Source organism: Paramormyrops kingsleyae, chromosome 21, assembly GCF_048594095.1.
Source record: "Paramormyrops kingsleyae isolate MSU_618 chromosome 21, PKINGS_0.4, whole genome shotgun sequence".
NCBI lineage: Eukaryota > Metazoa > Chordata > Actinopteri > Osteoglossiformes > Mormyridae > Paramormyrops > Paramormyrops kingsleyae.
This window is the reverse complement of record NC_132817.1, coordinates 15418513-15439973: the sequence shown is the minus strand read 5'-3', so window position 1 is coordinate 15439973 and position 21461 is coordinate 15418513. Positions and strand designations below refer to the sequence as shown.

At 49.5% G+C, this 21461-nt stretch overlaps 1 protein-coding gene across 5 annotated transcripts; it reads right to left on the bottom strand.

Moving 5' to 3' along the window:
* Positions 1-922: 922 nt before the first annotated feature.
* LOC111836579 (transducin-like enhancer protein 1) lies at positions 923-18460 on the bottom strand. Of its 5 annotated transcripts, none has more exons than XM_072704066.1 (21): positions 18338-18460; positions 17389-18048; positions 13872-14041; positions 11590-11653; positions 10915-10959; positions 9826-9888; positions 9557-9631; positions 8511-8682; positions 8015-8031; positions 7815-7910; positions 7635-7679; positions 6971-7132; positions 6717-6840; positions 5607-5785; positions 5415-5494; positions 4240-4489; positions 3855-4102; positions 3426-3573; positions 3132-3282; positions 2928-3004; positions 923-2304 (listed from the first exon to the last, which is right to left on the bottom strand). In XM_072704066.1, exons 2-21 carry the CDS (start codon positions 17410-17412, stop codon positions 2200-2202), a joined length of 2295 nt encoding a protein of 764 aa, XP_072560167.1. In that variant the 5' UTR covers positions 17413-18048; positions 18338-18460; the 3' UTR covers positions 923-2199. The 5 variants fall into 5 exon arrangements, with proteins under 5 accessions (XP_072560167.1, XP_072560169.1, XP_072560170.1 ...); XM_072704068.1 differs by having other exon boundaries at positions 8511-8679; XM_072704069.1 differs by having other exon boundaries at positions 9590-9631.
* Between the last annotated feature and the right edge of the window lie 3001 nt (positions 18461-21461).

Sequence of the window (21461 nt, the reverse complement as noted above, 5' to 3'; positions counted from 1 at the left end):
AGGGTCAGCCTGGGGCAATTGGGGTTAAGGGCCTTGGGGTTAAGGGACCAATGGAGGGATCACTCTGCTGACCCAGGGATTTGAACCAGCAACCTTCTGAGTCCCAACCCGCAGAGCTGCCCCCCCTCCAAATAAATAACGTGTTTTTTTTGCTTAATACTTTTTGGTCAGTGCATACCACCGTATATATTGTTTTACAGTTTTGATGTCTTTATTCCACAAAGTAGAGAATAGTACAAAGAAACCTAAGGGTAGATGTGTCCAAAATTTTTTACTTTCACGCCACTTTGCGTTCCCGGTTTACAACCTAGTAGTAGTACCACAGTACAAATGATTTACCACTAAATGGGGCCAATAAAGCATGATTGGGGTGAGGGGCTGGGATACACCGTCCTGCTGCAGTGTGTCAGTGACAGAGGTCATGTGACCGAGAGGTCATGTGACCTTCGAGTGTGAGGAGTGGCAACACGGTCACCATGTGTGAGGTGGGAGGAGCCTGAGGCAGGTCCCTTTAAGCCTTGGTACTTTCATTATGCACATCTTCATTGTCTGCTTTAAAATTTCATGTTAAGAAAAACACCTAAAGCCACGGAAGTGTTCCAAATGCTTTGTCGTTTCCTGTGTTGTACACACACAAAAACAAAAGATGGAAATGGAAATAAAATCGCTGTTTGGCCTTTTAACGTCCCCCCCATGCGTTCCTCTGCTGTTCCTTCCATGCCCCCCCTGTTCTCAATTTACTATTTGCCTCCGTACAGCCACACTTCAGCAAAATGCATACAGATTGCGACTTATTCTACATCGAAAGACTGTCAAGATGCTTATAAGTACATTTCTTAGCTCCGTAATCATGGCTGAAGTAAAACTGTTTAAGGGAGGAAAAAAAAAACATCAAAGAAAAGATTTTAACAGACCATTAAAATCCATAAAAAATAGTTTATTGGTCTCATGTTGTTTCTGTATTTACCCTTTTCCATTACTAATTTCTCCAGTCCTGCTATACAAGAACAATATTATTCTTTAGTATTTCAACAGATCTGTGAGGACAGGAGGAAGTGGTTACTTGTCACAACAATGGAAAAAGGGCTGGACAGCGGCCAGAAAACAGCCACCGCCCTCGACCCCGAACCTGCTCCTTTCTCAGTACCAGAATTCTTTTACCCATCCCAAAGTCAACACAGCTCTGTCTGAAAGTACCAGGGGAACAAAGCTGATGATGGCATTTGAAAAGCGGCGCGCGTGAAGAGATTTCTGCAAGGACGAGGCCGAGAGCAAGAGCAGAGACTCAGAGCCTCGGACCCAAGGCGTCTGTAGTGCAAACAAGAAGAGACGTCTGAGGGACCCGCGGGAGTCAAACGAACCACGTAAGCAGTGACAAAGACCAGGCGCTTCTGGGCCCGTCGGCCTGGTTTGGGCTGATTCTGAGCGGCCATGGCTATTGGCGCCGGACACAAAGTCAAATCTCTCTGCAAAACATGCCTTCATGAACATCTTAAATTACCCATGACCCCAAGCCAGGTCACAATCCTAGAGTGGTCACTATAAAAAAAAAAACCCTTTATTTACATTTCAAAATGTTTAACAGAAACCTTTATTAAATGTTCATTTATAGACTATCATGCTTGTTTAAACTGAGGCAGCACACCTAATATATTTCAGGTATGGGATTGTCTGCCTGAGTACCCAGCCCCCGACCGAAAGGCACAGGCGGGCCCCTGGGTACCATCACAGCCGTGCCAAACAGCAATACAGGTTGATTTAAAAAAAAATAATAAATCCAATCTGAGCGCTGGCTTCAGCACCTCACACTGAGAATTAAAATAAAAAAAAAATACTGATAACTGGCCACAATGACAGCCGATCCCACATAAATATTCCCAGCTGTCAGCCACTTGTTGCGAAACCCAGCAGTTCAAAGTCCCAAGTGGTCAGCCTCTGTGTCACGGAAAAACAAGGCAAAGAAAAGAATTTTAAAAAAATGATTCAGTGTCTTTGGACTTGCGTTTCACCCTGACTGGGCCTCTTACACCCTTTGTCACCAAAAGGTCAAAGTACCACATGACCAGGGTCATGTTCTGCTCCGTCCCATAAAATAAGAAATAAAAAACACCACCACACCAAGCGGAACTGCTCTCCTCTTCGTCACGGCCCACGTGAGGCCCTCCATCTTCACGCGCTGCGTCCGGGACGTTTGCCGCTTCAGATAACCTCATATACTGTGGCCTTTTTGTCCCCGGAACCGGTGACGATGAACTGGTCGTCGGCGGAGATGTCACAGCTGAGCACCGAGGAAGACTCCTTCGACTGCGGGGAAGGAGGGCAGAAGGGACGTTGAGAGACACGTGCCGATATTCCAGCCCTACAGACACATCACTCCGCCACGATCCCTGCTGGGATTATTTAGCCATATAAACCACCGGAAGATATTAAAGTTCCAAGCAGGCGGAATTTCAGTTTGCTGTTACTCACTGACTGGTTTAATTCAATGGGAACCAAACTCAGTACCAATGAAAAGTGAGTCAAACCAGAGATTAACAGAGCGTGGAAATCTCACAAACCGCAAGTTCTGGAGTCTAATCTCTCACGACTAAAAACATTTCATTTTACTGCCTAACAATGTATCTACACATTTGTATGTTTTGCCTCCTGAATAATATCCCTATAGTCAGTTTACACACCAGGCAGGTCATCTTACTCTTTGTAAACTGAAACCTCTGGAAGGTCCCCCCCCCCCCCCCCTCAAAGGGCTCTACAGTATCCACTGCTCAACAAGTCACCGAATATTTTGGCAGCGGATTAAACAGCCTCAGATCCATTTATTATACATTCCTACGGTGGAAAGGTTTGCGAAACTGGGCGCTCGTACCAACACACAACACTGAAATCGACAAAACGTTACACAACTAACTTCCATGCGGCAAACGAACCTGGAATATACTCGATCCGTATGGGGTCCGCCATGCATTCAGCAGATTGTCTTTTCCTGTGCTTACAAACCATTTGCCTGGAGAGAGAAAGGGAGGAAGGAAGTGTGGGAACGATGAGACAGAACCGCTTGTGGGGTTGGAACAGGCCCGTGTGCTCAGACAAAGCCGGCTGCGCACAGAGGCTCCGAAACAACGATCACGTACCGCAGTAGGCGAACTTGAGCGAGAGCACGCAGCTCTCATGCAGGTGCAGCTGGTATTTGTCGGGCTTGGACACGTGCAGCACCTCCACGTTGCTGCTCTCCATCCCTACGGCCAGCCAGTCTCCTGTGGGACAGTGGCCCAGAGAGAAGATCTGGACGGAGAGGAGGAGGGGGGGTCAGGAGGCAGACGTGAGGTAAACCAGGCAGACTCAATGTTCTCAGAGCAGGGGGTGTGAACGCAGAGGCCGAACTGACCAATCGCTGCAGTCTGTCCCATTGCGGCCCCACCCCTTACCTGGGAGGTGAAGTCGTGCTGCTGCAGTTGCCGCCCCTCCCTCAGGTCCCACCCGCGCACCGTGTTGTCCAGCCCCCCCGTCCACAGCTTGGTCCCGTCGTTGGAGATGTCGATGCAACTGGCCCCATCTGTGTGGCCCTGGAACTGTCTGGGAGGCCCAGGGAGCAATCGGCATACTGTCAGGTACTTGCTAATACTTCACTTTTCAGTATGTAACAGGGGTAAATACAGGGGCGGGGCCACAGGGGCAGTAGCCCCAGCTGATTGGCCCTCTCCCTGTCACTCATCAATTCAAAACATAAATCATTGGCTGATGATGAAGTTGGCCCCCCTATATAAATTAAGGCCCACCTTAAGATATCCTAGTATCACCCCTACCGTGTATCCTAAGCCCCCCCCCCCTCAACTCTCCCCCATGGCAATATTTACCTGACCAAGGTCTGGTTATGCAGGTCCCAGACCACAATGTTTCCGTCGCTGCAGCAGGAGAAGCAAACCTTGTTGTCGGGGCTGATGGCCAGAGCGTAGCAGGCGGGGGCCGATGATGTCAGCTCCGCCTTGATGCGGGGGGTGGGTGTGGCCAGGTCCCAGATGGACAGGGTGCTGGCCTCCCCTCCCACTATCAGAGTTCGCCCGTCGGGGAGGAGCTTACAGGAGCGGATGTAGTTGTCTCTGTTCTGATCAGGTGACACAGAATCATTGCGGTTAAGGTGCCGCATTCGGCCCTCGGCACACGCTCATGCCGCTGGAGAATCCTCCCCAGAAATGCTAGCGGAGCGGCTAATGCTAACAGCCCCGTCCGGCCGGCGCTCACCAGGCAGTCCAGCTGGGCCATGGCGCTCTTGCTGCCCGGCTGGCTGATGTCCCACACCTTCACGCAGCCCTTGCCGCCGGTGTAGACGTGCCGCGTGGAGGCGCTGATGGTGACGGCGCACACCACCTCCCCGTGGCTCAGCGTGTGGATCTGCCGGGCGTGGCGCGGGATCCCGGGGCCCAGCAGGGCGTCGGGGGGGAAGGGTACAGGCTGCATCTGCCCGTCCGCGCTCACGTGGAAGGAGTAGGCCCTGCGACAGGGGGAGAGGAGAGGAGACTCTGGGTTAACACTCTGGATAGTAACACTGACACTGGAACACTGTGGTCAGTAACACAGATTGACGCACTAACAGTCATGACTTTGATGCTTCGAAGAAAAACTTTGGTCAATTTCACCCTCAACTTTCCCAGTCAAGCACAGAAACCCCCCCCCCCCCCAAACTAGGCATGAAACGAAGCCTGAAAAACAAGCATGAGATTTGTGGCGAAATCTCACAGTCATCAGAAATGAGGTCCCACTCATCAGGCCAGTATCTCAGGGACCGTTAAAGACAGGGGTCTCGGCATCACATGACAATGTAATGATTATACGGCACGTGAGTAATCACCACCAGGGGCTTTGGATGACAAGTGAACCTCAAAAAGTACCGTCACACCACCAACATCTTCCTGCCTTGTTTATCCGCAATATCTCCTCTTTCAAAACATGTTCTGGCTGCTAAGCTGCGCCTTTCTTCACCGCCACTTCAGTGGTTATCGCTTCTATGACTTACTAAAACAGTAGCGTGTGTCGTGCTCTGCTAGCCGAATGTAATACACACACGGATATGCTGAATTTATCCAGACTACTGACTTTCGGGCGTCACAAAAGGCATCTCATTATTATCTTAGCCACACTATTGATCTGCTTACCGAATTGTAGGCGTCACTGTATGTCCATAAAGCACAGAAAAACTGGCGTCCAGACAAATGTGTCACCCATCATATATAATACCATTTATAATCGCGATTACATCACGACAGCCCTAGTTAAAGATAACGACGAATTTCTTTTTTGTATCTTTCTCATAAAAATAAAACAGCGCGACTTATTAAATCTAACTCGGGCCAATTTTTCAATTTTTCATTTTTTTTTTTTATCTGCCAGCATCGAATAATAACGATAACTCTACTCACGGTTTAGCAGACGATGCAGACTGCATTGCAGCAGGAATGCTGGAGACCCTCATGTGTGGATGGGGTGACTCGTACCCCACCTGGTGAACAGCAGCATCGAGAAGCGTGACTCAGTCCTCTCTCTCTCACACACACACACACACACACACACACACACACACACACACAGCCGGTGGTTTTCATCCCACTTACCACAGGAGATTGGCTGTACCCAGCGGCCGCTGAACCGTTAATCTGGGAGGACACTAGGTGCAGTCCCACTCTGTATCCTGCTGCCCCACCTAGTTCCCCGTTTGCCCCTGGGGGGGCCAATCCAAAGGCCCCAGGCGGGTAGGCCCCCTGCACTGCCAGAGGGTTCCGCAGGCCCAGGGCTGGGGAGGGACGAGAGGGGGGCAAAAAAAACCAGATGTAACAGATGCTGAATTCATGCAGGTCTGGCTCACTTTGACTGAGCCATTCTCTATATCAGGCTTACAGTGTTACCTTGCCGTTTTAATCAGATTTACAAGTGAGAGATCCTACCAAAGATAGCAGTTTCCTGTCTAGGGTATAAAAACATTCACGGAACCATGTGCTTATTGTATTGGATTCCCTAACCTTTATATTCTAATAACATTCACATAGTGTTACACATCTGATTAAACCTGAGACAAAAAATACATATGAATAAGCAAACGGACGCAGCAGGACCTGTACGTCTAAAAATAAAATCTTTTGTTCCCAGGGAGGGAAAAAAACTTGGAAAAACACATAATGGTTAGTGAGCCAAAATACTTCAAAAGCTATAGCAATCTGTTTTCTACATAACCTAAGCCAAGAGTTTAGCATTTCTGTAAAACTACACTGCTCAGTACAACGGGGGGGGGGGGGGGGTGAAGGTGGGGGTGAGGGGAGGGGGTACGGCTGCTGACTCCGAGACGCTGTGACATCCAACTACCAGGCAGGAATCTACCACGACACATTATCCTAGCATCTGTGTCATGGTTGCCAGCGATAAAGTGCATCCCTGCAGAAGGCACGTGGGTATAATGCTTCACAGCCTTCGGAAAAAACGCTTTATCTCCATCTGTGAAGCGGAGTACTGAAATAACTTAGCAGGGTGGCACCGGGGAGGGGGGGTTGGTAGGGGAAGACAACCCTGAAGTCACACTGCCCTCTGCTGGTAGCAGCCTGGTACTGCGGTTTACCAATATCACCCAAACTGAAAAAAATTCATTGAGAGAGGAGGACAAAATCCCAAGGATCCGATAAGCGATTGCCTCTTAACCGTGTGGTGACGGGTACGCGGTTTTTGGTACCTACCGAGGGCGTCCATACCAGGCTTCCCGAGAACAGGTCGGAACTGGGGGGGTCCACTGGAGCCAGGGGTGGACGACTCCGGCATAGAGGTACCTGGCTTCAGCGAGGGGGTGCTGGACTTGTCAGCCTTTGGGAGGGAGAGAAGTATAAAAGGCATGTGAAGGCCCACTCTTTGGTGCAGCGGTGCAAAGGATTCTGGGAAGCATCCGCTTGCTGATGCAAGACAGGGGCACTTTGGAATGTCCGCATATGCGTACCCCTGACTCCCCACGGCTGCGGGACGGAGAGGCCGCGCTGCTGGAGGAGGCCAGAGAGGCGGGGCTGGCCCGAGGCTGCGCCTCCTTCCGGGAGGCCGGCAGCTTCTCCAGGCCATTCTCACGCGACGAGTAAGACTGCACACTGCGAGGAGATGAGGGGTCCTGGAACAGCGGGAGAGGTCAGAGGTCACCGCGCTCACGCCGAATGGGTGAGTGGGCCAGTGCACTGAGACACGGTGTTTAAGAGCTGTCCCTCCACCCCTCCAAAGTGGTTTAACCCAGACAAATTGCCTAATTAGCACACCGAACAAATACAGCAAAGACGAAGAGATACAATTTACTTGGGTTAAGTGTTTGCAAAACATGTCAGAGATTATCATTTCAAATTAATTGAAAATGGCTACACATGGGCTACATATTATAGTAGGACAAAGGAAGGGAGGTGTAAACACAGTAGGGCCCTTTAATAGCCCACAAGCATGTCCATCTTCTGCACCCCAGGAGTCTTTGCAGGGAAGGTGGGTGATTTATGTTTGGGTAACCATATGAATTACAGCCAGTCTTACGCCTTCCACCTTAAAAACAACCTAGAACTGCCCGTTGTGTCTTTCACTGTCTTATCAGCCGCAGAAGGGCGCGATTCCCTGGGCACAAGAACACACACCTCATCCACCACCAGGTTGTCATCACTCTTCTCAGCATCGCTGCCCTGGGAGGGAGGGAGAGAGAGAGAGAGAGAGAGAGAGACACAGACACATTTAACTCCTTTCCTGCCAGAGGGAAATGAGATTTTCAGCATGAGGTGTGCAGGTCAGCCATTAACAAAGGAAGGAAACCAGCTCACATAGTCGGGCATGAAGTCCTTGTCTTCTGCCTTCCGCTTTTTCCCATTGCTGAGGTAGTCAGCTGGCCGACCTTTATCCCCATTAGTTAGTGAGCTCTGGGGGGGGAGGGGGGGGGGTCAAACAATGATTACACTCCAAATTGTTCACATTAGTCTAGTCTAAGTCACGGGGGGGGGAGCATCCCAGCCAGTGTACTCACCGGGCCAGCCTCTCGGTCTATGTCCATTGCCATTGGTAAAACCGTGTCGGCAGCACCAGCCAATCAGGAGAGAGACAAACAAAGACATTGAAAGCAGCATCTCAGCATTTCCTCTGTGCTCGCATTCACCTATCTAGAGCAACTTGGTATAGGAGTCTATAAAGGCAGAGGAACAGTCAAGGGCAGGCTGACCGCAAGCATGGCGCAAAGTCGGTATTGACGAGCATCACAGGGTCGAAAAATTCAGAAAATGTTCCCGTTAATTCCCCTGGAAAGTTTCCAATTTGGAATATTTCCAAAATTCCACAGCTTAACCTCCCATGGCATGGGAAGTTTCTGGGAAGTTTCTGGAAATGTTTGAAGCGGGGGAAAAAAAAAAAAAAAAGAAACCAGTCCTAGATGATAGGTAGCAGAATGTAAAGGCGACTGCGAGAGGCGTCACAGCCAGGGTGGGAAAGGAGCAGGAATGAGCCACATCCCAGAATGCAACACCTACCTCTGTGGTGCTCGGCAGCAGCGGCCTCCAGGTGGGCCCTCTCATCCTTGGCGACAAGCTGAGCCCCGAGGGCCCCGGAGAGGGCCAGCAGGCCAGGGTGCTGGAGGCCAGAGGGGTGGGGGCCGAGTGGCAGGCTGGCATGCTGAGAGAGGTGCTGGGCCTGCAGCTGCTGCTGTCAGGGGGAGGACAACAGAAAGCACATCATGATTTGGGGAAGGATTGGTATCCAGAGGCAGGGGGGCAGAGAGACTTGGAATGCCCCAGTAAGAGGCTAATCGGAATACTGGTATGTGTCACCTTTAGCCAGTTACACTTAAACCACCAAGGAGTGGGTTTACCCATCCTCACCACCTACAGATGCTCTTAGGAGGAGGGGTTACTTTTAATTTGAAAGCAATTTCACGGTCACTATACCATAATAAAAGTCCCTCCCCCACAGATACACTACGAGGAGCCCCTGTGACAGATCTGGGTCTGGGAGCGACACACAATAAGCGGTGAAGAGAAGCGTGACGCGTGTGGGGATGTCACGGCCCCCCGAGCCCACCACCACACCACCGGCACCCACGGAGACATGCTGATGAAAGAGAGGGGAAAAGCGTGAAAGCAGAAGGACCGTTCGCAACATTTACACGACGAAGCTGGGGAGGAGGAGGGAGTTCAAGGGCAAGGCGGCAAGTGTGTAACGCTGATCATCTCCAAAAGCCACAAAAGGAGGAATCCAAGAAACCGCCCAATTACATCAGCGTACATGTGCAAACAGGTCTGAATAACTGAGATGCCAGCATCAGTTGTAGGTTTCGGCTCGCCCTTATTGGCTGATCTCGCCCCCTATTGGCTGATCTCGCCCCCTATTGGCTGATCTCGCCCCCTATTGGCTGATCTCGCCCCCTATTGGCTGATCTCGCCCCCTATTGGCTGATCTCGCCCCTGCCACCACACAAGCTTGCAGTGCGACAACGGTGCCTCCGTGCTGAAGCAGACAGGGAGCAAAAGCGTATGACTGAGGTACACAGTGTGGAAGGCAGGAGGGGCAGTCCACGTACCCCTATGGCAGCATTCAACTCCCCTATAGTCACCTGCTTGGCACGTTCCATGGCTTGGACCACCTGCTGCTGGTGCTGAAGGTCAAACCAAAGCAAAGGATGAGGAGGGAAAAACAAATCGAGTACTGTTCACCAATGACATCAACGTGAGATGACAGCAAGTCTAATTATGTCAAGCTGTTCTGGTAATATGCACAAGAATATCATTTTGAAAACTCATGACTCAGTAGAATTTTTGCATACACTCAAAATACGTAGGAGAAACTCACCTCCTGTGACAGGAAGGGAATGAGTTGGGCGCAGATCACGTTCAGCCGCTTGGCGATCTCGGTCTGGAGAGATGAGCACAGTAAATCATCAGAACTGTGTACATGAGAGGCAGAGGTCACCCTAACGCCCCCTAGTGGACATCCCACACATGCGCAGATACCAGTGGGACATTGTTTGGGCTAAACAGTGGTTTTAAGGCCGGCAGCACTAAGGGCACACGAAGAATAAACAGTGGGTATAGGGCTAAAATGCCACAATGCCTTGTAGATGCTCAGGGGCAATCATATGTCACTTTATGGCAAATGACCCCCCCCCCCAAATACCCAGGGGGTAAGAGACAAAGGGAGGCTCTGCACTGCTGGGGGGGGGGGGGGGGGGGGGGCGCAACATTGCTGGTGCCTGGGATGACTGCACATGGCAATCACTTAGATGTAGTGTATTAACAGGGAAGCCACCCCCCCCACCCTCTACTGCCTGCTGAGTTCCCCCCCCAACCCAACCCCCCACCATTTCAGCACTTGGCTATAGAAATCCATTACCTCCCTCCCCGCGGAAGCACAATGATTTCTTGTTAGAGAACTACCAAATTACATCTTCAGGAGAAGGGGAGGGACTGTGGAGGGGGGGGTGGGAAAGAGTAGGGGAATTAAGAGGGGGGGGGGGGGAGGAGGGAGGGAGAGACAGCAGAAGGGGGCTGGGTATACATCAGGCAGTGAGAATGGGGACACTGGACAACATAAAAAAGACACAGAATGAAGAGAGAGGGGGGGCCAAAAAAAAAAGATAATGGCAGAGAAAAGGAGAATGTGAACGGCAGAGCAGGAAGTGGCGGAGAGGAAAGTCTGCGAGCTGATTTTAAGACACTCAGCATAATTGTCTGACCACAGGAAGAGAGAAGGAGGGATATGGGCAGACAGCATATAGCATGGCGAGGCCAGAAAGCATCAGATTACAAGTCGTGTCCCTATAAACTTTCAAATTCGATATGGCGCTTACATGTCACAGTACCAACGACGAACTGAAATGGATCCTAGTTTTAAAAGTGATCTTTGATGGAGGTGGGGAATAAATACAGATCTCCTCCTCACCTGTTTGTGCATCTCGATGTTCAGGCCGTAGGACATTTCGTAGTACTGAAACAGTAGAGAAATTGCGAACTTTGTTAACGGCCTGTGCTACAGAATAATCTCACGTAGAAACCTTACGCTCCGTCTTCCACCTCCTGGGAAAAAAAAGGCAAAGGTTTCGAGTGGCCAGAGCCAATCTGCGGATGCCAATCTGTTGTGCCCGGTCCGCTGCCAGCAGGCCGACGGCCTTTGAGTAAATTAGTTCCCTCCACTGTGACAGCTGGTGGTGTCACTTTGCTCCGGGTGCCAAGATTCTCCTGTTGCTAAGAGACGTCTGAACACCAACTCTAAAAAACAACAGCAAAAAAAAAAGAAGCGGCCAAGCAGCCAAAAGGACCAGTCTGTGCCAGCCATTGCCACGCGCTCGGGTAGAGGAAAACATTACAGCTGCAGCCAGCCCTCGGTGAAGACTGTCGGTCGTCATGGTAACCTACGGCCCCGGGGATGGGGACCCGGTTGTGCGGAGATGGCACCAGTTCTACTCAGTATTTTGAGACCTCTGGCCCCGGAATTTTGTGCGGTCATATTATGATTTAGCAGAGTACTGGGCTGACACGAGGTGCAACTGGACAGCGAGAGGCGGGACGACAGACTCTACTGCAGACGCGAGAGGCCGTCAGGACTGTCACCACTCACCATCACGTAGTGCCTCTGGATCTCAGTCTTCTCTGTTGCTATCTTCTCACACTCCAGCTTCAGGCTGCAGAGGAGAGAGACAGGGCAGACATCAGCCAGACGGACCAGTGTCCGATGTCCCGTCTGCGTATCCCGGACGCGCTCAGAGGGAGCGGCAGAGGTAGAAACTGCAGCGTGATAAATTTTTTAGTCACCAACTCAAGGTAACACACAGGGACAGAACGGCAAGAGTCAGGACTCTATATTTGTCGTACATATTCAAGTATATAGAAATTCTTATCCAGTCAGTGACATAACATCCAACAGAATAAAAAACAAGACAAGGGTATTTCACAAAACATCCAATAGGAAAGGTGCCATTTCTCAAACTGGTCCTTAGGGGACCCAAAGACAGGGGGGAGCAAAAACACCCCCAAGGACGTATATATTTATGAAATGCATATAAAATCCAAGACAAGGCTGCAACAGAAAACGACTAAAATGAGATAAACGAATGAAATGACAAACAGGAACACGGCAGAGTTCAGTGCGATGGGCAAAGTGTTGCTCTGTCCAGTGAAGCAAACTGATTCATGAGGCTGTACTACTATCGTTCTCTCAAGTTGTTGAATTGCAGAAGAGCACCGTTCCTAAACCGGTTGGTAACAGTCCTGACGCGAGTATATCTTCGGACCTCAGTTTCACAAATGTGCGCGGGGGGCTGAATTCAGCACAAGCGTCTGGGAACAACACAGGCCCCGCCCACTCCATCTAAGCAGCAGGCCGCCACTGTAAACAGGTGACGAAGCCCCGGGAGACTCCGCCCTCTGCCTTGGCGGCCTGCAGCCATGGAGCAGGCCTGTTTATCGGGAAGGAAGGTCTTCCCCATAAACAGTCCCAGATTCTAATCCCATCAAAACCTGCCTGTTCGGAGCTGCAAGTCCTTCTCCATGGGAACCACAGGTAACGCAGAGGTTCAAATTGAGTTACAAATCTCCCTGCAGACATAGAGGCCACGTGTCCCACTAACCGAGATAAGGTCCGCAGGCAGAGCAGATGCCAACATGAGTGCACACACGCACGCACGCGCACACACACACGCACGCACGCACGCACGCACACGCACACGCACACGCACACACGCACACCCCATCCTACTCCTAACTCTCTGATACTCTGCACTGGACCTTAACAGCCAGCTACACACTAACTTAAAGTGCAGATCTGCAGGCAAAGGACATGCATATAGAAGTGGCATGACATGCGACGCTCACGCCACTGAGATGCATCAGCTCTGAAATGCGGGTGTGGCCTTACTTTAGGTATAACAGGCAGAAAAATTTCACTAGTAGGACACCCAGGATTACGGTGAGACAAGAAAAGGCTGCATATGGACGGATTGGATTAAACGCCCTCCGAAGTATACTTTGGGGAGGAAGGGGGGGCGGGGGGGGGGGGCTCATACCAATTAGCACCCTGGTATTCTACCAGGGTGACCAAGGGGGGGGGGGGGTGTAGGTCTGTTCCTTGATAGGTTTGGGAAAAAAAGGGAAATCACATGAGAGACAGCGTGTTGGAATCCACAGCATCTCCTCTCCATCAACACCACCAGACAGGAGTTTCAGCTCCCCCCCTTCGCCCCCCCCCCCCAAAGATGAAGGGCCTGCTGGGGTGTGCAGGGAGGCGTGAGCCCTAATGAGCCAGAGCGGCAGCGATCCAGGGGGTTGGGGGGGTGGGGGTGCGGGAGAGAGGGAAAAAAAAAAAAAAGGTCCTTGTTTGTTCTGCCATCACACTCAGACTGGGACCCGACAATGGGGTGTGGAGGGGTGGTCCAGGGATGGGGGGGGGGGGACAGAGGATTTGGCGAATCCTGGCAGGCTGGATCAAAGCCGGAGCCCGTGTGAAAGACTGCCAGGGAGGGGGCGGGGGAGCGGGCATGCCAACAAAGGCCCTGAATCACAGCCAGCCGGCCCCCAGGATTACCGGAATGCTGCCAGCTCTCAAATACAGGTACCTCTCTAGCTGCCATTGTGTGTGTGCGTGCGTGTGTGTGTGTGTGTGTGTGTGTGTGTGTGTGTGTGTGTGTGTGTGAGAAAAAGAGAGAAAGAAACTGGGGCCAAGTGTAAAACAGGAGTCATAGAGCACTCAGATGTGGACAGCCTGAATCCCGGGGTGCTGGATTAACGAGATCTTTAGGAGAAAGTGGCCGATAATGACTGAACTTCACTTGTCTTCACCGGCTGCGATTTGCACGCTGAATAAAGCCGGCGTCCGTCCTACCTCTACCTGCAGAGGTTTGCTACCTGTGGTACTGAGTTTGGAGGAACTGGAACTCCTCCTTGATGCGGTCCAGGGTTTCGGGGTAGGTCAGCTTCAGGGAGGGGGGGGCCCCGGACACTGCCGCCGCCGCGGCTGCGGCTGCGGCTGCTGCAGCCACCGAAGCTGAGGACCCATGGGGTGGCTGAAGAGGTGCCTGGAGAAAAAAAAGTTAAAAAGTTATCATTCAGTAATGGCAGCGAGAAACTAGGCACAGTAAAGAAAAATAAAGATCGATATTGAAGCAATATGAAGCAAAACTCACAGCACTGTGGGATGCAACCCTCTGTGAAAAGAGAAGGCCCCAAAGAGCTGAAGACCACAGGATAACCCCAAGATCAGGGGACAGTAGCAGGTAATTCCCATCCCACCCACGGAAAGCCCATAAAATAAAACTCAGTTTGAGATTTTCTTAACGGCTGCTTCACCTTTGGAAGGGGTCACCCTGGACCCAACACAAAAGCCGTCTCCCATTCAATCCGACGCCAAGTCATACAAGGTTTAGATCCATAAGAGCCTAGTTTGTCCTGCCCCCCCCCGTCTCCAGAGACCCATCAGTAGCAGGGATCTCCACCAGATTCAGGTTCAAATCCGCAGACACATGGTTGACGCCAGTTCTGGTCACTGAATATGTCTGTTCGATATTGAACTGTACTCACACTTGGCAATTAACGCCCTGGTGCACGGACATAGATGTCAGAGACGGCTACAAAACCCTGAGGATAATCTGACCCGTCGCACTTTGTCTTCTCTTGAAATGGGACGACTAGCTTTGGCACCTAGGGACAGACTGGGAGCCCCGGCCCGGACAACAGGAAATGCTGTACATTTACAATCGAAATTTAAAGGGGGGGGGGACTTTAAAAAGGCAGCATTTCGCATCCTCTACACGACGAAAAAGAAACACGACATCCAGACCTCATCTCAGTCAAAGAGAAGAACAAACATAGGCCAGCCTAAGCTCTTATTGCTGTGTCTGCGGTGGAGGTCTGTCGGGGGGGCGGGGGGCGTTCCGATCAGCCCGTAACCTGTCGGCCTGTGTGGGGGGGGGGGTGGCGAGAAACAGCGGTTTAATTCCAGAAACGGCCAGTGGGCTTTGTTCCGTAGTGGTGTGTGCAAAGCCTGGAGCCTCTCATTCCATAGACACAGGGAGCCATGTTCTCTCACGCAACCCCCACCCCCCACATCACCCCTGAAGCAATCGTTCCTGGATTTTTTTTTTTTTTTACGTTATTACCCAAGGGCACAGCACAATGGGCTCCTATCAATCACCCGACCCCCCCCCCCACCACCACCATAACATCCATCTTGCCTATAATGGCACCCACCTCAAAAGGACTCACAGTCCAGGTCCTCTTGCCTCACATTACTGCATGACACACACACACACACACACACACACACACACACACTCCCCTCTGCCATTTCCGCCGCGTCTCTCCCAAAAAGGTTCCAGTCTTATGTCCGTAATTATCGTTTCAGCATCAGACTGACAGCAGTGCCCACCTACACGGCCAAGAAATCCAACCAGCACTAAATCCACAGGCTGCACACCCCCATCCCTGGAGTGGGGAGTTCATGCCGTTATTCTAACAACCATAAAGTTACCTTCAATATATACACATCAGACATTACAAGTCAAGCGACTATTTGACAATCCATAAGTATCAACTGGTCTTAAACAAGCACCCCCCCCCCACACACACCCCCCAAGGGATGTACCATTCCAGATTCCACCCCCACACTCATATGTGGTTAAGGACAGCTGTGCTGAACCAACAAACTGGGGGAAGTGGAATTGAGAGCGAGTCCGTCTGCTTCTCTGCTAGCTTTCTAACCAGGGGGAAGTGGGGGCTCATAACTACACCACATAACATCTCTGGGCGGAAACCACACTCCTGTGAGGGGGGGGGGGGGGGCGGTTGGGTCCCTGGCACCACAAGCCAGCTGCTGGCCCAGAACACGGCCTGTGAGGCCGGGGGTTTGTGTGGACCTCCTGCACCCCGGCAAGAGCATCAGAACCTCACTCCAACAGCACAGGCGGCCTGCTGCAATCCAGAAAAAAAACAGGCATCACCTGTTTCAGAAATCCATTAACTCCCCCCCCAAAAAAAAACAAAACAAACAATAAAACCCAGCCAAACAGCAACACAAGCCCCCAGCCACGTCGCACAGAGCAGAACCACCAACACAGGTGAAAACACCTGGACAGCCACATCCAATCATGCGCGGAATGACATGTGACACCCAAGGCACACAGTCAGGGACTAACAGTTGGGGGGGGAGATCACAAAAGTTAAGGACGCCATAGTATCCCAGTTATTAAACTATCCCAGTTAAAGTCACCAAAGGGATCCGCCATAGGGCTCTCGTCCTAAATAGCTCCCAACTGCATGAAGGGTTAAAGCCAGTAGTCAGGTTGGAGAAAAGCAACACCCAGAATAAAAGCTTGAAGCACACAGATCTTAGTTTTACGGCATTAAAGTCCACTTCACTGTGAGCCCACAGTGCAGATCAGAGACAGATTCTACCAGAAAATGTGACGATAGATGCAGGCAGAGGGACTTTTGCTTTTGCTCTAATCTTCATCTGTGGTCTGCATTCAACATGTTTCAAACAGGCAGCACAGGAGGAAGATTTAAGCTTTGATAACTGAAGGTGCCAAAGACGATACTTGATGCCAGAGTAAACTATCGAAAAGTCACGGTGAACTACATAATCGATAGTCTTCTCATATCGGTTAAGTTTGGGAGGTCAGTACACTCTTTGTGAGGACAGTCCTGTGCACACCAGACCCCTTTCAATAGTGGCAGCTAAACATCAACCTGATAAAAGCAGATGTCAGCAGTAATCGGGACACTACATGCTGGTGAATGGAGCTCTGGTAGTATGACTAATAAATGAAGAGGAATATCATGCTGTCATGAGCCAGGACCTGAAACATCAGTTGCACAGCGGCCCCGACAGTACCGCACATCAGCATTACGCCACTGACGCAGCGCAGGTACGGTTACAAAACTCCGCACACCTGGGCATTACAACGTATCACCTTCCCAACTTATTTTCTAGAGTGAGCTGAATTGATCTAGCCGCCAGTAAATTACATTAATCATTAAAGGATAACGTCAGCCTAAGGCAGACAACAACCTGGTGGCTCTTCCTGAAATCGGGAACCTATGCGCACCATATTATCAAGAAAACAGACACAGTGACCCAGGCTGGACGTAACTCACATGGTCGGAACTACCCCAGTGCACTTTCGATTTTGCACGCAGAAAGTCCGGCTCATAAGGAGGGACACCTCCGCTGTGTGGGCGCACCGACAGACCACACGCCTTCCTCGCTTCCCATGCTCAAGTTGTGGTCTCAAATGCAACTTTAAAAGCGGGCGACGTCTAAATAATAATGAATTTCAACACTATGAGGCAGCAATGAATTACAATCCTGACGATTAGTTTAGACATTGCAGCATGCATTGTCTAAATACCTTTGGTAGATACTTACCGGAGGTCGATTTTGGGGGAACATTTTGGATTCTTAGAAGTTGTTTTTTTTGTTGTTGTTCTCTCTCGGTTCTTTAATCCGAACAAGTCTTTAATGCGTTTGTTGAACAGTTTAATGCAGGTTTATAAAAGGCATCGGGCCTTCCTTCAAACGTTGCGCTGAGAAGCTCGCTGTCGCTCTCGCATCCCCAAGTCCCTCTTTGTTCTGCTTTTTTTAATCTCCGACACAAAAGGGGGAAAAAACCCAAATGCATATAGCCCAGAGATCCACCCGTTTGTGCGCTAAACCCCGGACGCCGCAATGCCTTCGCTAGGTGCAGCGTCGCGCGGCAATCTGCGTCCTGTTTTCCTTCGAAGCCCTCAGTTGTTTTCCACCCCCACGTCTTTCACTCGGTACCAACTCCGCCAAACAAGAAAAAGTGCTCCCCTGAAGACATTCAACGCAGTCGCGGCCACTGCCCCTTTGTCTAGATCCTTTCGCGATTTTTCGTATGAAGCAATTAGTTCCTTTCCCTTCAAAGTCAATGTCTTGCGATATTCAACTGGGCATTTTTTTTCCTTTAGGAGACACCGCAGTAGTGAACTGATCCTGAAGCAGCCAGCTTGCGACTAATCAGGCTTCAGGGCTGCGTGGGCTTCTTCCGTCCTGTAGCTCGTTGTCCTAAAACAGAGATTGGATCGTGAATATCCGATAAAATTGTTTTGTACCTTCAAACCCCGCAGTTTTTTTCCTAATATGCAAAAATACGCTGCTTATCGGCCGTTTTTACAACCTATGTGTTTGATAAACGAATCAAAACCTGCTTGGATCGATATAATCACAAATTATTTCAAGTATATCTGCTTCTCGGGCAGGGCGGTGTCTTAAATAATAAAAACATGAGCATCAATCTTTAATTTTTTAAAGACAATTTACAGAAAAGTATAGATTACTTTTCCCGGTATCTTACTTCCCAATAGTGAAATGTTTATCGTGCACACTGTTTGTCGTTGTCTTTTTAGACTGCTGCCTCTAAAGCATTTTCCATTTTATGTGCCAGCAACTTTGCCGATATACTGATGGGAGAGGAGGAATGGAATGGAATTGATCAATGAATGAAATATCCACGTGGGGTTAGACTGGACGGTAATAAGTGCGGGCTGCTATAGCCAATAAGCGCACTGAGCTTGGCAGTTCCCACGTGGGGCGTCGCCTCTGATCGCTCATTGGATGATGTGGGGTATGGACTGCTAGAAACGTCAATCAAGAGGAAAGGCTGAAAGGAAATTTAACCCTTTGGAGGCATGATTATCAGGGGCGCTGAAGATGGGGCTTCACGCTCTTTTTTTGACAACAACGCGGATTATTATTATGCCCGCGTACTCGGTAGTTTTAAAAATGGAGAGATGAGTAACGATGATTAGGTATTTCAAATTAGCCATCAGTCTAATTCACAGGATTTAAATCCAGAAACAACCAGCTATTGTTTTCATCATAACTAATTTAGTTAAGCATCCTTCAAAGAATAAGACAAATTTCTCTGCTGGTTTATTATTATTTGTGTGTATTTGTCTCAGTAACCTGTGCGATGAATATAACAGAAGCGTAGGCAACCGTTCGAAATTGTAGCTCTCGGTATCCGGCCAGAAACAGCACAGTAAATTAGAAATCCCAACAATGGGGTCCCCGGCTGAGACTGAACTGAAAATTCTGGGAGTACTTGAGTTCAGTGGCCCTGGACATTTCTTCTGATTTGCTGACAGACACCTCTTTAGGCCTCTTAATTGCTCACTAGACCCCCGCCCCCCGCACCCTTTTTACCTTACAATCTTCAGTTGGGCCGTGGGGGGTGCTGTTAATGAGAGATGCCTGAAGAAACGCTGTCATGTGTTGATTCTCATTCAGAAATATTTGTTTTCGTTTATTTCTTCCTCTTCGTCTCTTATTCGTCCTCCTCCGCTGTCTACTTTGGAGAGGGGAGGGTACAAGGACACCCCAAGGGGGGAACGGTCCTCAAACATCCCGGCTCGGTGCAAAAGCCTGGCTGACAACATTTCCAAAAACTAGGTTTCAAGCGCGAACACGGTGAATACCAGCTGCCATAAACAGAGCCAGCTCTTAAATTAAAAATATTTTTCGAAATCTTAAGGCTATATTTATGTATTTAATTTAGCCTGATATATTGACGCAATAAAATTCCTATTAGCGATTGATTAATATTTGCAGTCACGAAATCATATCTGGACTATTTTACAGAGAAAATGTATCCCTGCGATAGCGAGATTGGGGTAAATTAGATGATCCAGGCAAATAATTGATTATTTGGCAAACTAATTTCTGAGAAAAATCATACGAAACCCTCACAGATACCGATTAGCATTCTGGCGACACAACACCTTTGACGGAATTCATAATTAGAGAGGGCGATACTGGAAAAACTATTCTGTGACAGTGGAAATCTCAGCCTGCCGCGGGGAGGGGGGGGGGGGCTGCAAAGAGGTTTTAATTCACCGCCGAGGGAAAGCGAGGCGGAGGTGCCTGGGAGCGCGTTGGTGTGTGTGTGTGTGTGTGTGTGTGTGTGTGTGTGTGTGGGGGGGGGGGGGGGGGGGGGGGGATAGAGCAGGGAAGGATGCAGGCTGGAATAGGAGCAGACAGACCCTGATAAAAAAAAGGGGGCACGGGGAAAAAGAAAATCATTGCGCAGAAAAGTGTGTGAGAGAATACAAGAGGACTAGGCTTTCATTTATCTTTTTCTCATTAAAAAACAAGGATTACATGGCCAGATTTCCACATTGCTTTCCCATTTGAAGTGGTTAGGGCTTTTTTGCTTAATTGTTGGAACGCTACTTTAGTCTTGTTTACGGTAAATAATATTTATTCGCTATATTCAGAAACAAGTACACCCTACACATATAATGAAGCGATTGTTAATTGAATTTCGGATTCATCTTAACACACGATGTCGCTTTCTGTTGTGTGATGTCACGTATCTTAGACTGCAATGAGAGATTTGTGAAGATTTTAAAACCAGATTTTTGACTATAGATTTAGCCTGACCCCCCTCCCCCATCGTCTCCACCTCTGTCTACGTTACTGTCGCAGTGGAAACAATGTCCAAGAGGAGAATGGAGAATATCCTGTGCAGATCGAGAATACTGCAGATGTCAAGCGTCCTTAAAAAGCATTTGAATATAATTTGCTAGACTAATTTGGTGTATTAAAAGAAAGAAAAAAAATCATAATCGTCTGCAGGCTACAAACACGAAAGCATTTTCTAACCGGCTGAATTTTGATATTTGGATCCACGCACGCTCCTTTTAGAAGTCAGGCTCGCGCGCGGTTTTATTTCCGAGCAAGTGAATATTTATTTTAACAGAAACAAACAAATAATTCCTCATGAATGTCCCCAGGCTCTATGTCTGGAGGTTTGCGATCCACCCACCCACACACACACACGGTATCCGTATCCGTCTAGGGATCCTTCATTAATTTCTATGGGAAAAACCCTTACCCCACTTGTACAGCCTTAATCTCTACTAAGACCTAAAATTAACCGTAAGTAACCAAATACAAAGTCATTTTTAGTTTTTTGATTGCGTTCACATATTCTTAGAAAATTGAATTTCTCCTTTGGGGGACCGACAAAAATATCCCACAAGGTAAAAATGACAGAATTCTTATCACATTGTAAGGATACTTGGGCCACACAATGTAATATTTACAATGACCACACACACACACACACATACACACACACACACACACACAGGCGTCTACGCACTCATACGCGCGCGTGCATGCATTCACACGTCTCATACTTGCATGCACACATCCCCAGATGCGCACTCACTCGGCCCCACCGCAGCGCCCACACGCGCAAGTGCAAACAGGCAGGCAGAAAGACACTCGCAGCCGCACGTGCACATACACGCACACGCAGGCGCACAGTCAGCTCTCCTTATAATCACGGTGGCTTCCCCGCGGCGCCTCTCATCTCTCATAATCAAAACACGCGCAATCGCAGTTTGCCAGGCAAAAGAATGAAAGAAAATTTAGGAGTATGAATTAAAAAAAAAAAAATGTGATTGAGGGCT

What these genes read in the sequence shown, in the direction of transcription:
- LOC111836579 (XM_072704066.1), bottom strand. Translation starts at nt 17,412, where the DNA reads ATGTTCCCCCAAAATCGACCTCCG. An exon ending in TTCCCTTCCTGTCACAGGAG is followed by an intron (nt 9,632 to 9,825) that starts GTGAGTTTCTCC and finishes TTTGACCTTCAG; the next exon opens with CACCAGCAGCAGGTGGTCCA. An exon ending in TCTGCATCGTCTGCTAAACC is followed by an intron (nt 4,490 to 5,414) that starts GTGAGTAGAGTT and finishes CCCCTGTCGCAG; the next exon opens with GGCCTACTCCTTCCACGTGA.